Here is a 12,137-nt window from a genome sequence, read left to right as displayed (position 1 = left end):
ATGGCGGCGGAGCCGCAGCCCAAAGCTCTGACCCGCAAGCCCCTCCTGCTCAACAAAGTGGAGGGCTCGCAGGAGGTGGTGAACATGGCAGCGATCGTGCCCAAGGAGGACGGGGTCATCAGCGTCTCCGAGGACAGGTAGCGGGCGGGCGGGCTGCGGCGGGGGCTCTGGCCGCAGTGAAGCGGCTGCAGGCGCGGCGCGGGGATCGCTGCTTGACCTTGCCCCGCGACTGGGCTGAAACAGCGCTTCCACTTCCCCTTTCCCTGCTCCGTGTTTCTCGGTAGTTGTTTAAAATATCGTATCTCGTTGATAAGATCTGCAGTTCAGTTGCAAGGAGCGCTGTTCCGGGCCCCTCAGCCGTGCGCTGCGGGGTGAGCGTGTCCGAGGCTGCTCGTCCTCTCCTGAGCCGAGGCTGAATTCAGCCTTCAGCGGTGTCAGCGCTGAACTCACGAGGTACCGGCCTTCAAAGCACGAGCTTATTTTTCTTACAGAGTCCACAAATAAGTATTTTAACCGGAATTTCTTTACAGCTCAGGTGCTTGTAACTGTGTCCCCAGCTGTCTGCTTGAAAGGCCAATGCTGGCCGATGTGTTGTGATTCCCAAGGGTCATCTTGGATTGTTCATCTCTGCCTGTTATTCTGCAGAGTGACTGCTGTTATTTCTCTGTTAGCTTTCCCAAAATCTGTCAGTATCTCTTATCTTGTCAGTGTCCTCTCTGTGCATTAATTTCCAGCCAGTTGTCAGATACGTGAACCATGCCAATTTGAGATGGCTTAAGTTCATCCAAGCTATGGTTTCCAAGTGAGCTGCCATGCCTCTTAGCAAGGGGAGAAGAGTTGCTTCAAGCAAGTGCTCTGCAAAGGGGAGTTGATGCAGAGTTTTACAGCACTACATGGCCACAATTCTATTTTCTTTATACGTTTTACATATTTGTTGTGAAGCTGAACAGTGCTTACTCAGCCAAATTGTTTTATTTGTAAGAAAGTGTTCCTAAAATGAATTTGCTCTTGTTTGGGTCTCTCACTCAATCTTTCCCCCTACCTTAATATCTAGTTTGTGTTATTTTAGCAGCTATGGTTTGTGGAGAACAGCTTGGTGTTCCAAGTCGGTGTTTCTTTGTAGAGGCAAGGTTTAGTGAGAGGTCTGTACTTCATGAATACCAGAGATGTCAGGTTCAAGAAAGCAGCGGGGAAGCAGAACCTGGGGGTTTCTCTCTCCAAACTGGCTGGTTCAGTGAGAGCATCCCTCTCTCCCTCCCACCTCCAACCCCTAACGAAGGCCAGCTGAGTCCTGTTAGCTGCTGAAACCTGCAAAGAACTCTGCTGCTGAATGTGCTGCCAGATGCTCGGCTGAGGTTTTGCTGGTGGTACAGGGTAACTCCATCAAAGCAAGAGGTACAGTGTTGCGTCTGGAGGCTCACAGGTTGTTTGGTTTAGATGAACTACCAAGGTAAAGTGCTTGCTTGTGGGGCTGGGTTGTGGTATCTTTGAGGTGCTACAAGCTGTGATCATGCCTTTTCTTTCTTTAGGTATGCAGATGTTGATCGATGGCTCTTTCTTTCATTTCCAATTCATGTTAGCATTTTCACTGTAGTTAGAAGATTCAGAGATTAAAACTTTGGAAGGAAGAGCAGTTTGGGAATCCCACGTGGAGGCTTCAGGGTACCTAGGGCTGGAGCACAATTTACCAGGCTCTCAACATCACTGCTTTTGCAGATTCTTCCTGTTTGGACCTGTCTGCTGGTGTTAGCATTAAGGCTGTTGTTTCATGGCCTTGGAATGTGGAGGGCTTTGAGAGATTCCTGGAAACTGCAAAGGCCAGTTGTGGAGATGTTATCTGTCTCTTAGGGAAATAAGTGAGTTTTGGCTGAGCTCACCAGCTTGTGATATGTATTGGTTGTATGAGAGAGATGCTCTGAAACTTTTGCCGAGGAGTAGCTGGAGGGATGGACTGTTACTGGTGCTGGTTTGGGCTGGGGAGCACAGTGGAGACAGTTCTCCTCTGTTCAGTAGCTAGTGCCTGGATACATCGATGCTGAAGTTAGGCTTCAACATACCCATCAGCTAGACACTGCTTTAAGGAGTTCCTTAGTGTATCATACAGTTCTATAACTGTAAATCCTTCAAAGCAGGAGCTTGGCCGCCAGTCTGTATTTTGTGTGGTACCAGTGGTTTTATCTGGTTTTTAAAGACTGCGGAAGTGGTTTCAGCTATAGCTTGCAGACATAGCTGTACATGATATAGCCCTGAATTGCTTGTGTTTGTAACACACATTTTCAGGAATAAAATGAAAACTAAGTAATAATGCAGAGTATGGAGGTTCTTCAAAGAGAAAGGCATAGATGGGGAAACAGGTAACCTCAAGGGGAGTTGATTAAGACTGTCTGAATTTGACATAATCTGTGGAGTTAATTTCTTTTCAGTGTGCATCATCTGTGTATGTATTTTCTCTTCTGACTCCTAGTTGGAGTCACATGAGTTATACAGCGTGCATTGCCTTCTGATCTTACTTGCTACTGCTCATTCCTTACTAGGGCAAAGTAGGTTGGGTCTGTATCTCTATACAAGACAGCTACATTGGAATAATACATAATTTTATTTTGCAAGAGAATGCACCTGTCTAGGAAGGCGAAAGTTAAATGAGCAGCAGCATTCATTATCCAAGAATGTATATATCTGATGCAGGTGAGCTACAAGGAGTAGCTCATCTGTGCTCTTTTCCTTATCAGCAAATGGGTGGAATTAACAGACACATACATCTTGAGGGACTCGTGGTACTGAGTGCCCTCAGTTCTCCACATGGATCTAAATGGGATTCTCCTAATGTGCACAGCTGGCCCGAGGCTGTCACCAGCTTCCTCTGTTAAAAGCATGCACTCCCATTTCAAAACTGGTGCGTGTGTCCTTGTCTTTTGTTGACTTCATAGGGAGCTGTGGGTATTGGGCACTTCTGCAAAGTAGGTCACTGGCATGTCAAGTTGGAACACATCTCCTTCGTGCTTTGGAGATTTAGTATCACTAATCTCACCTGAGCATGGGGATGGGGCGGGAGAAGCATCCTGACTCACCCAGTTCTTGCTGCCAACAAGGGCTTGGCACTGGCATGCTTCTGTGACTCCTTGAGCCTGCCAGGGATGTGAGTGTTAATTCAGCTGGGTGTTGGCGCGCTGATGCAGTGCTGCCGTGGTAGGAGGGGCTGGAGGCCACCAGCTTTCTTTTTGTGGTACTACCAGCTGTATTGGAAGGGAGAAAAGCTGAGAAGTCTGCTGAAGCAGACAGCTTTCCTGATAAATGTGAACTCTGGTCTGCGCCCTCTTAGGTGTGCTAACTTCCATGCTGTAGACCTTGAACACATCAGTGTCGCAGGCAATGGCGTGCGGAAGTTGTTTTCCTTAAAGTATTCATGGGAAGTAAAAGTTCCCATAGTTCACAATAGAAAGTTATTGAAACCCCTCAAGTTTATTCTCAAAAACAAGCTCTCTAGTCTTCTAGAAGGAGTAAACTATATGCCCTAAGAAATACTTCTGTATTTTTTAAATAAGGGAACAGAAATCTCTGCCTTTTCCACTCTCTTCTGTCATCTGTAGTCCTTTTGTTCTCAGATGTCTCGGCTTTGTATGGTTCCATGTTTGAACATAAGTAGCAGTGAGCCCCAGCTGTTCATGTACATTCATATTCATGTCTTTGTCTCACATGGAGAAAACTGTACAGAATTCTATGCCTTGGTTTGTTTTGCAAGTTGGGGTTTTTAAATGCAGACTTTGTTTTTTGGGGCTTGTCTTCTGGGCATGTTAATCAGCAGGGTTTTTAAGGGGTACAAAAGCGAGTGAGTCTTCTGTAGCTGAAGTCTGGACTTTGATAAACTAGTAGTGCACTGGGGATGGGAATATGCATACATGACAAAAATCATGGAAGTTGGCTTTTGCGTCTGCTGACAGTCATTCTAACAGGGTGAAGTGTGCTCTTTCCACTCTGAAATACCTCAAAAGCAGTCTTTTGTTCCTTGTTATTCTTTTCTTGTCAGGATCCAGGGCAAGCATTGTAGTTCATTCTCAAGTGAGATGGATCATCACTCTGTCCTGCAGCTGGGCAAGATGTGACGAACCACACGCTCCCAAAAACTTTCTGGATTTCTCCTCTGTGCTGCAGTGATGCAGAGCAATTGCTTCATAGAGCAGTGGTTGCAACATGAGTTTGTAATTCTCATCTAAACACAGAGTTATTCCACTGAAAGCCGTTCTGCTTTGTGGCTGTTGGCTTGCAGTAAAAGTGCAGGTTGTAAATGAACAGATTTTGGTGATGGCTGTTTGTGCATTGATCAGTCTAAGCCTATAATTTCACACCCAGGTTACTGCAGTATGAGTAGCGGTGCAGAAGGTGTGGGTGCTCTTTAAAATTGTAAGAAGACTCATCTGTGCTGGAGGTTCTTTAAGTTTTGATTAAGAACATCAGTTGCTGATGGAATTATTGAGAGGAAATGGAGGAACCCCTCATAAACAACATAAAGATTTGAGGCCTGTTGTTGCAGATGCAACTTGTTTGCTCAGGGTTTATGTTTCTCTTTTCCAACGATTTGGATGTGTTGCAAGTGGATGACTGTGTTTGGAACCAAGCTCGGGGTGGAGGATAGTGCTGGCTGCTCAAGTGAAAGAAGTGGATTGTTAGCAAGAGGCTTGAGAGAAGGCCCAGAAGCCTCACGGAATCAGAAATTGTTCCAGATGTTGAAAAGCGACTGTTCCTGATTTCACTAACATGCATCTTGTTCAGATGCCAAAATGCTGGGGCTGGTACATAAAATGTTTCGCTGAGTCCTTGCTGGAATGATGTACCTTCCTCAGCAGTTTGTGGGGTACTGAGTGATTTTGCTTTGTGCCATCAAGAGATGATTTACTGAAGGCTGACAAAGCCTGTGTTTACCTTGCCTTCTGGTACTCTCCACTGAGCACTTAGTGTCACTTAAAGATTTAAAGCACAAGGACTCAGCCTTGTCTCTCTGATTTTTCACTCTCTTGCTACTGCTGGCTCATGTAGGTCAATGCACAAATGGATGCAGCTCCTGCAGCTGTATTAAGTTCATGTCTTAACTGCAAGGTGGCAGCTGCAAAAATGTGATATGACAGCGTGGCTTGGACCACGGCTTGTAAAAACCCAGCTTCAGTGCTGTGGTTAGGTATCAAAGTACAGCGGGAGATTAGGTGCTTGAGCCTTTAGTCTGAGATGCAGTGGTTTTTAATCCCCTCTCTGATTTAGAGGTTATCCATTATAAAAAAAGGTGTAGATGCATGTATCATATCTTACAGCCTGTGTATGAAATGAGGAGAGCTGCCAAATGCAGCTTGCATTTGCCTTGCAGCAGCCTCATTTTCTGCCAGCAGCTGCACAATGCTCTCGAGTCGCTGCAAGTTTTGGGACTGCGCATCCACCTCCTGTCTTATTGGGTCTTATCTTTCTCCTTGTCTTCTCTAACCTCAACTTAATTTCACTGGTGTCTGCTGACACCCATCTCTCGTCAGCACATCATATATCCGTCGGGCTCCGCTGTTTGTCCTGGTGGCTGTTCTGTGCAGTTATTCCAGCTCTGCAGCTGAATAATGCTCCTTCCGCAGAGGGGATCACACAGTGCCACCTCTTTGTGCCCCTGACAGGACAACAAACAGCGGTTATGGGCTGGCCGTGCAGTACAGAGTTGGCATAGAACTCAAAATGGACTATTGCACAAAACCTGTTGGTCTTTCTCCTAAAACTAATTATGTCTAGGAGACAGTGATGCTTTAGTTTTAAATAGCTGCAATAGCTTAAAATAAATGAATTGCAACGTTTGTAAAGCTGATAGCTCAGTAAGGCTGGCCTCTCATTATCAGTTAGCAGACTGAAGCTCTCAAATAGCATATGAAGTTGTGGCACTGTGAAAATGTGTCAGTAGCTTGCCTGACCTGCCCTGAAGGATTGGGCTATTGAGGCAAACTCCTATTTTTTTTCTTCTCTCCAGCTGCACAGGATTTTGCATGCTGCCATGCACATAGTAATGTGTGCAGGAAGACCACTCAGATGTGATGCCAGAGTTCTTCCAAAAACCTGCTGCTCCTTGTTTTGCAAAATACAGCTTGTAACAGTCTGGGTTAGAATATGCTTGGCATCTCTGAGAACAAGTGGGGAGGAGAAAATGAGAGGGCATAATGCTCTGCTCTTGTGCTAGGAAGCTTTGAAAGCTTCATACACAGTGGGCAGTGCCCTGAGGAAAGAAGCTGGCTTTTTCACAAATAGCTGCTGCACATCTCTGCATTCTGAGCCTCTCGAATTTGAAAGGATGTGCACAAAACTCTCCAGAGGCTGTATTTAATTGCTTTGCTTCCATCACACGTCTGTCAGATACAGGTGCCTTCCTATAAAAACTTTATAGCTACTTGATGAGAATAGTGGTAGTCACTACCACTATTAAGTCACTATATGCTTTTGCAAAATAGGAGTGCAAAGAGCCCTGTCTGTTTCCTGTCCATATGTGGTTTGGGGAAATGATGAATGCTGGGATGACAGTGGGTGCAGTTGTGCATGGGGGCAGGCAGCTTGCGTAGCTGAGCCGGTCCCCATTGGTCATTCCAGGAAAGAGAAAACACAATGGGTTTCTTTGTACTTTCGCGGGATGAAGTATAAAATGCAGTAAATGCTGTCAAGGGTTGGGTGAATGTCTGGAGCAAGCCTAGAGAATGGGAAGAACAATTATGCAAAAGGAGAAGCAGGAGGGGGAGTGTGCCAGGCTGCCCCTCAGGGAGGGAGCTTTGCATAATCACAAAACCATATGCATCTCCTAGGATTCTGTATTTGTCACTTTCTGTGTGCCTGCTGGCTTGAAATTGCAGTTAAATAATGGTCAAAATGAATTTTTGGATATCAGATAGTTGATAAACTTTGAGTCTGTGCTAAAATTGTGGGTGGTCAAAATACAGTCTCCATCCTCATTAAAGGAAGAACGTTTGTGGAGATGGGTTAAAAAAAAAAAAACACAGTGTTTTAATTTTCCTCTTAGTCAGGCTGCAGGAAATAGTGTTGTGTAACTAACCTTGGCCAGGCTTTGAACATATGGGCTTTGCTTGTCATACCATGTGGATTCTCCATTTAAATCAAGTTTTTTCAGGGAACTTATAAGGATTTGAGCTCTGAATGTAAGGCAATGCCAAAGCATAGCCTTGGGTAGGAGAGCATGACAGCTCTACTGCCAAGCTTACTGACAAGTTCGATCTGAAGTTGTCTTTTATTCTTCAAATTGTGCATCATTCCTTCTTACTGTGAGAGGAAAGATCAGCGCTCTTAGCAGGTTTTTGAAGTAACAGTGGTGGTCGATCCTATCCCACAAAGCAATGCTTTTGACCTTTACCAGTGTGTAATAGCAGTTTCCTGTAGAGAGACATCTGAGAAAGGGTTGTCCTAATGTGAATTGGCCTATTTTGCCACCAGCCTGCATTCTCTGAATGCAGATGATAGAGCAAATGCATTGCACCCTCTTCAAGAGGCACCGAAGAAAGAGCCATCACTGTGTTTAGAATCATAGAATCACAGAATGGCCAGGGTTGGAAGGGACCTCAAGGGTCATGAATCTCCAACCCCCTGCCACATGCAGGGCCACCAATCTCCCCATTTAATACTAGACCAGGCTGCCCAGGGCCCCATCCAACCTGGTCTTGAACACCTCCAGGGACGGGGCATCCACAACCTCTCTGCGCAGCCTGTTCCAGCACCTCACCACTCTCCTAGTAAAGAATTTCCCCCTGACATCCAACCTAAATCTTCCCTCTCTCACTTAAAACCGTTTACCCTTGTCATGCTGTTATCAACCCTTTCAAAGAGTTGACTCCCCTCCTGTTTGTGGGCTCCCTTTAGGTATTGAAATGCTGCAATGAGGTCACCCCACAGCCGCCTTTTCTCCAGGCTGAAGCCTAGCTCCCTTAGCCTGTCTTCATAGGGGAATGAATGAATGAATGAATGAATCACATAGAATGTGATAGATAATGTGATTTTTTCAGCTCCAGCAGTGAGCACAAATTTGATGAATTTATCCTCAGCTTCACATTCATTTGTAATAGCAAATAAGGATTTACTTGTATTTTTAAAGAGGCACTGTGAAATACGTAAGTAAACAGCTTGCATTTTTAAGCACTGGAAGGGTCTCATTTTGAGTTGACGCTGAAGCTTTTATTTAGCTTTAAGATAATAAGGTATATCAGAAGCATAATTGCATTTGTGCAAACTAATGTGTACCACAGGATGGGGAGGTAAGAGGTAAGAGATTGATTCAGAACTCCAACCATTGGTACATATCCTCCGCATGCAGTGGTTTCATGATTTGGATGTACCAACAGTCTCCTACTGCCACATTATTTAGCTTATCCATGGTTTGAAATTATATATATAAGTGATTAAGGGAGGAAAATCAATGTGTTTATTGTTATGCAAGATAAGATGAAGCAGGAAAGTGCTGAAAAGTAGTCTGCTGTCATGCATTCATTCTGGTTGCTGCTGAGCCTTTATGAAGCAGTGCAGCAAAGTTTATCTTGTGTATGTGTCCTCTGATTTGAATGCTTATCTGTGAACGCATACATTGAGGTTTCTTTCTTTACAGATTCGGGCAGAAGATACTGTCAGACTCAATATTCTGCCAGGTATTTTCCTGTACGTGTTGTTTCTAGGCCCATTTATTACTCGGGGATCTAAAAGAGATTGCCTGGCTATGTCACCTGGTTGCCTCCTATCTCCGAAAGCCACATAAAGTAATGAAAAGTAATCTCTTTTAATAGAGGGGATCTTTATTAGTTACTTGTTGCCCTTTATGTGAGTTGGAAACTTTAGGAATTTTAGTACCTTGGAATTGGAAATAATAGCTTATGTTTTGTTTAATCTGCATCCATTTTTGTCATGTTTTGAATTATCTTTAAATGCTTCTTTGTGGGGTTTTATGTTACTTAAGCAGTGTCTTCTCATTTCTGCATTCCCTGCTTTTATTTTTGACACAGGGACAACTGTGTCTCCCCTCCCACTATGCTGCTGGAGCAAATGTAGGCTACAGAGGCATCCAAAATGTGGTCCAAACTGATGTTGCAAAAGCATTGTATTTTACAGCACACAGATAGCCTTGCATGCAAAATACAGTAAAAATGACCTGCAGGAAAGATCCTCCACATGATGCCTTGTTGGGCTCATGAACTGAGTTTTCATTTCAGCAGCTCCAGTACCAGTAAGCTCCTGTCAGAAGCTGATTGCACTTCTGTTGGAAGCCCAGCAGGAGCTCTTGTGCTCGTCCCATCAGTGTGCCATACAGCCCTTGGTGCCACTCTTGTCCCACGGGTCTCTTTGCTTCAACTCCAGCAGCCTCTGGGCGCTTGGCTTTCTGCAGGACAGCATCCAAAGGGGAGATGGAAAAGCCTTTGAAGAGCTTTGCATTTGGCTTCCAAGGGCTGAAAGATTGATTTCAATCCACCACCACAACAAGGTTTTTATCAGTTCTTACTTCTGTTTGTGCTAAAAACATGCAAAGAATAAACTGATCCTGTATTAATGGTGCTAAAGAAGAGGGATGAGAAGATAACGTATCTGTGAAGTCAGAAGGGACACCTTTGGCTTTGTTGTACCCTAAGTTTGGACCGAGACTTTTTAATGTCTGGAGATAAAAAGTTGATGTTTTCTGCATCAGGGAAATGATGTATTTTATTTGGTTCTATGGGACCCTATTTCATGTCCTATTCAGTCAGAGAGTCTACAGTTAAGCTCCAGAAGTGTGTGTTAGGCCAATCTGAGCCTTGCCCCACCTGCACTTAGCAGTTAAAGCTTTTAGCAGTTTCTGAGGAGTGGAAGTATAGTAGTACCTCATTTTTCTAGGTTGCATTGCGTCCAAAGTCAGGAGTAATAGGAGTTTTGAAATTGTTTTAGCTGCAATTATCAGATAGGAATAGATGTATGTTGAGTTTCCCCAAACAGGAGAGAGCAGTTAGCTTCAGCATGTCAGCTCTGGTGCGTGGGGTAGACCACTGTCATCAGCTCTGTATGTAATATATAAGGGGATGATTACCAACATATAGACACAATCCATTTCCCTGGAAGAGTGCAGTCTCTTCCCCTCAGGAAGCGAATCAGACTTCATAAACAAATCTCTTCTCACTGACTTCTGCAACTGCCAGTAAACGAATGGGAATAGATGAATCTGTGATAATGCTACCAGAATACCAGCTAGTAAATGTTTCTGCTAGACTTAAGAGGATCCTAAGCTCAGTCCCATATAAACGCTGACTGAACTAACTCCTTTGGGTTACATTCATGTTGATGTTAGATTTATTTGTAGCTAAAAAACGCAAAAGCACTGAAGAATATGGAGAACTTGACTTGCTGCAGTGCTTGGAGTCTTGCGGCAGATGAAGGTCTGAAGCATGGACAGACAAGGAACTATGAGCACCATTGCAAGCATGATTTCTCCAGACTAAACATCTGGGAACGTTGCTCGGGGGACATTGGTGGGGCTGTGATGCTGAAGTTTGGCACCTTGTCTTCTCCTCTCTGTGCGCTTTCCTTACTGTAGTTGCTTGTATGGTGGGGGGAGCATAAGACCAGCAGGAATGTATGAAATCCCACAGTAGCTTGGATCACTACTTATTTAAAACCTTGGATTTGGAGTACTTGTTTGAAAGCAGTGGTAGGGTTTTTGGGTTAACCAGAAATTCTATGAATACTGGGTGATGTGATCCTTAGGTTTCCAGTTAATTTTTTTTTTCCTCAAATACTGTGGCTAGCCCATGTTAGATACCAGGGAAAGGGTTATGAATGTACTGATTGTTTAAAAACAAATTGCATGCTGTAACCTCTGGAAATGTATCAAGTTTAACTGAATTCTGAAAGCTCCTCTGTGATTTAGGATGCTTGGACTTTTCCTTTCCCTTCTCCCCAGCGGGTTCTTTGGTAGATAAGAGGTGAGCTTGGCAAAGATTTCCCCAATAAGTTTTTATTAACAGGAAACCAAGCCAAGTAGTTTCCATCCACAATTAGTTTCACCCTCTGCATCACTTTTGGTCACTGCTTATATTTGTCCTTCTAAAGCTCTGATGACTTAAAACCCATTTCTGAGGAAGCAGGAATGAACATATCCATCTGCTTTTTAAGGGATGTGAACATGTATGAAGGAATGGCTCAAGGTCTGCAAACTTTGGGATGAGAAGCAGGAAGTTTGGGTAAGCCTAACAAAGAGCTTAGTGTACCTCATTTGCTGTTTGCTGTGGTCTCTCCTTTGACTTACTCTAAAATTGAACTTTTATTCACATGCGTTTTGGACACAGGCGTTTTTACATGGTTTAAAGAGCCATATTTTTTTTAGAAATAAATAGAATTGTTATTTATCCCTGAATTACAAGAATGTACCCATTAACTATGTAGGCAAAGTGTTTTTCTGTACTGGGTGTTGTGGGAGAAGAAAACAAATGACCATAAATAAATCTGGATGTGGAAAAAATGTGGCATGGGTAGTTTGTGTTCAGGTGTTCTGCATGCAAGATAAAAAGTGCAAAGGATGGTTTCAAAGAGCGATGTGTGTGCATGTACTGATGCCTCAGATAAATGCTATTCTTCTGGAAATACATTTGTCTGCTAGCAGGCTCCTGGTTTCCATCCCAGCTCTGTTGTAATACTCTGGAGCATTATCCTGGCATTGGTCTACACTTCTTGTGGGTTGGGTTTTTTCTTTTTTCTGCTTGGTTTTTCTATTTTCTATTTATGGCTGCAAGTCATGACTGTATTTAAGCCATTGTTTATTCAGTTGCTGGCTTATCAGCTTACACCTTTACAGTAACTTCAGGCTAATAAAAATGAAGGAGAAAAAAGAGGAAAGTATGGACTACCTTGGCATATTGTTATGGTACAAAGTAACTAGGAAGTAGGGCTGTCTTGAGTGGAGTCAGCAAAAACCATGTTGTTCCAATTTCCCAATTCTTCTAGGTCAGCACCAAATTGCATGTGGCTACAGATGTAGGGCGGACTTCAAGATCAGTATTGTTCCCTCTTTTCAATAATGGCATGAGCCAGCTGGTAGAAACAGCTGAACCTAGGGGCCAGTTGCTGTAATGACCAATTCTAATAAGTTTACCAGTGCCAGGGTATGTTTTGAG

The 12,137-nt window shown here is 43.9% G+C and overlaps 1 protein-coding gene across 1 annotated transcript in view; it reads left to right on the top strand.

Moving 5' to 3' along the window:
- The window catches only part of WDFY2 (WD repeat and FYVE domain containing 2), a gene marked incomplete at both ends in the record, with an annotated part of 62,189 nt that continues 50,052 nt past the window's right edge, over positions 1–12,137 (top strand). Inside the window, one exon of the mRNA XM_079550064.1 lies at positions 1–137. Within this exon, the coding sequence (XP_079406190.1) occupies positions 1–137 (137 nt within the window). The remainder of the gene's footprint in view (positions 138–12,137) is intronic.

The sequence above is a fragment of the Tetrao urogallus genome (genome assembly GCF_951394365.1).
Source record: "Tetrao urogallus genome assembly, chromosome: 1".
NCBI classification, from domain to species: Eukaryota; Metazoa; Chordata; class Aves; order Galliformes; family Phasianidae; genus Tetrao; species Tetrao urogallus.
This window is presented reverse-complemented; position numbering and strand designations above follow the sequence as displayed.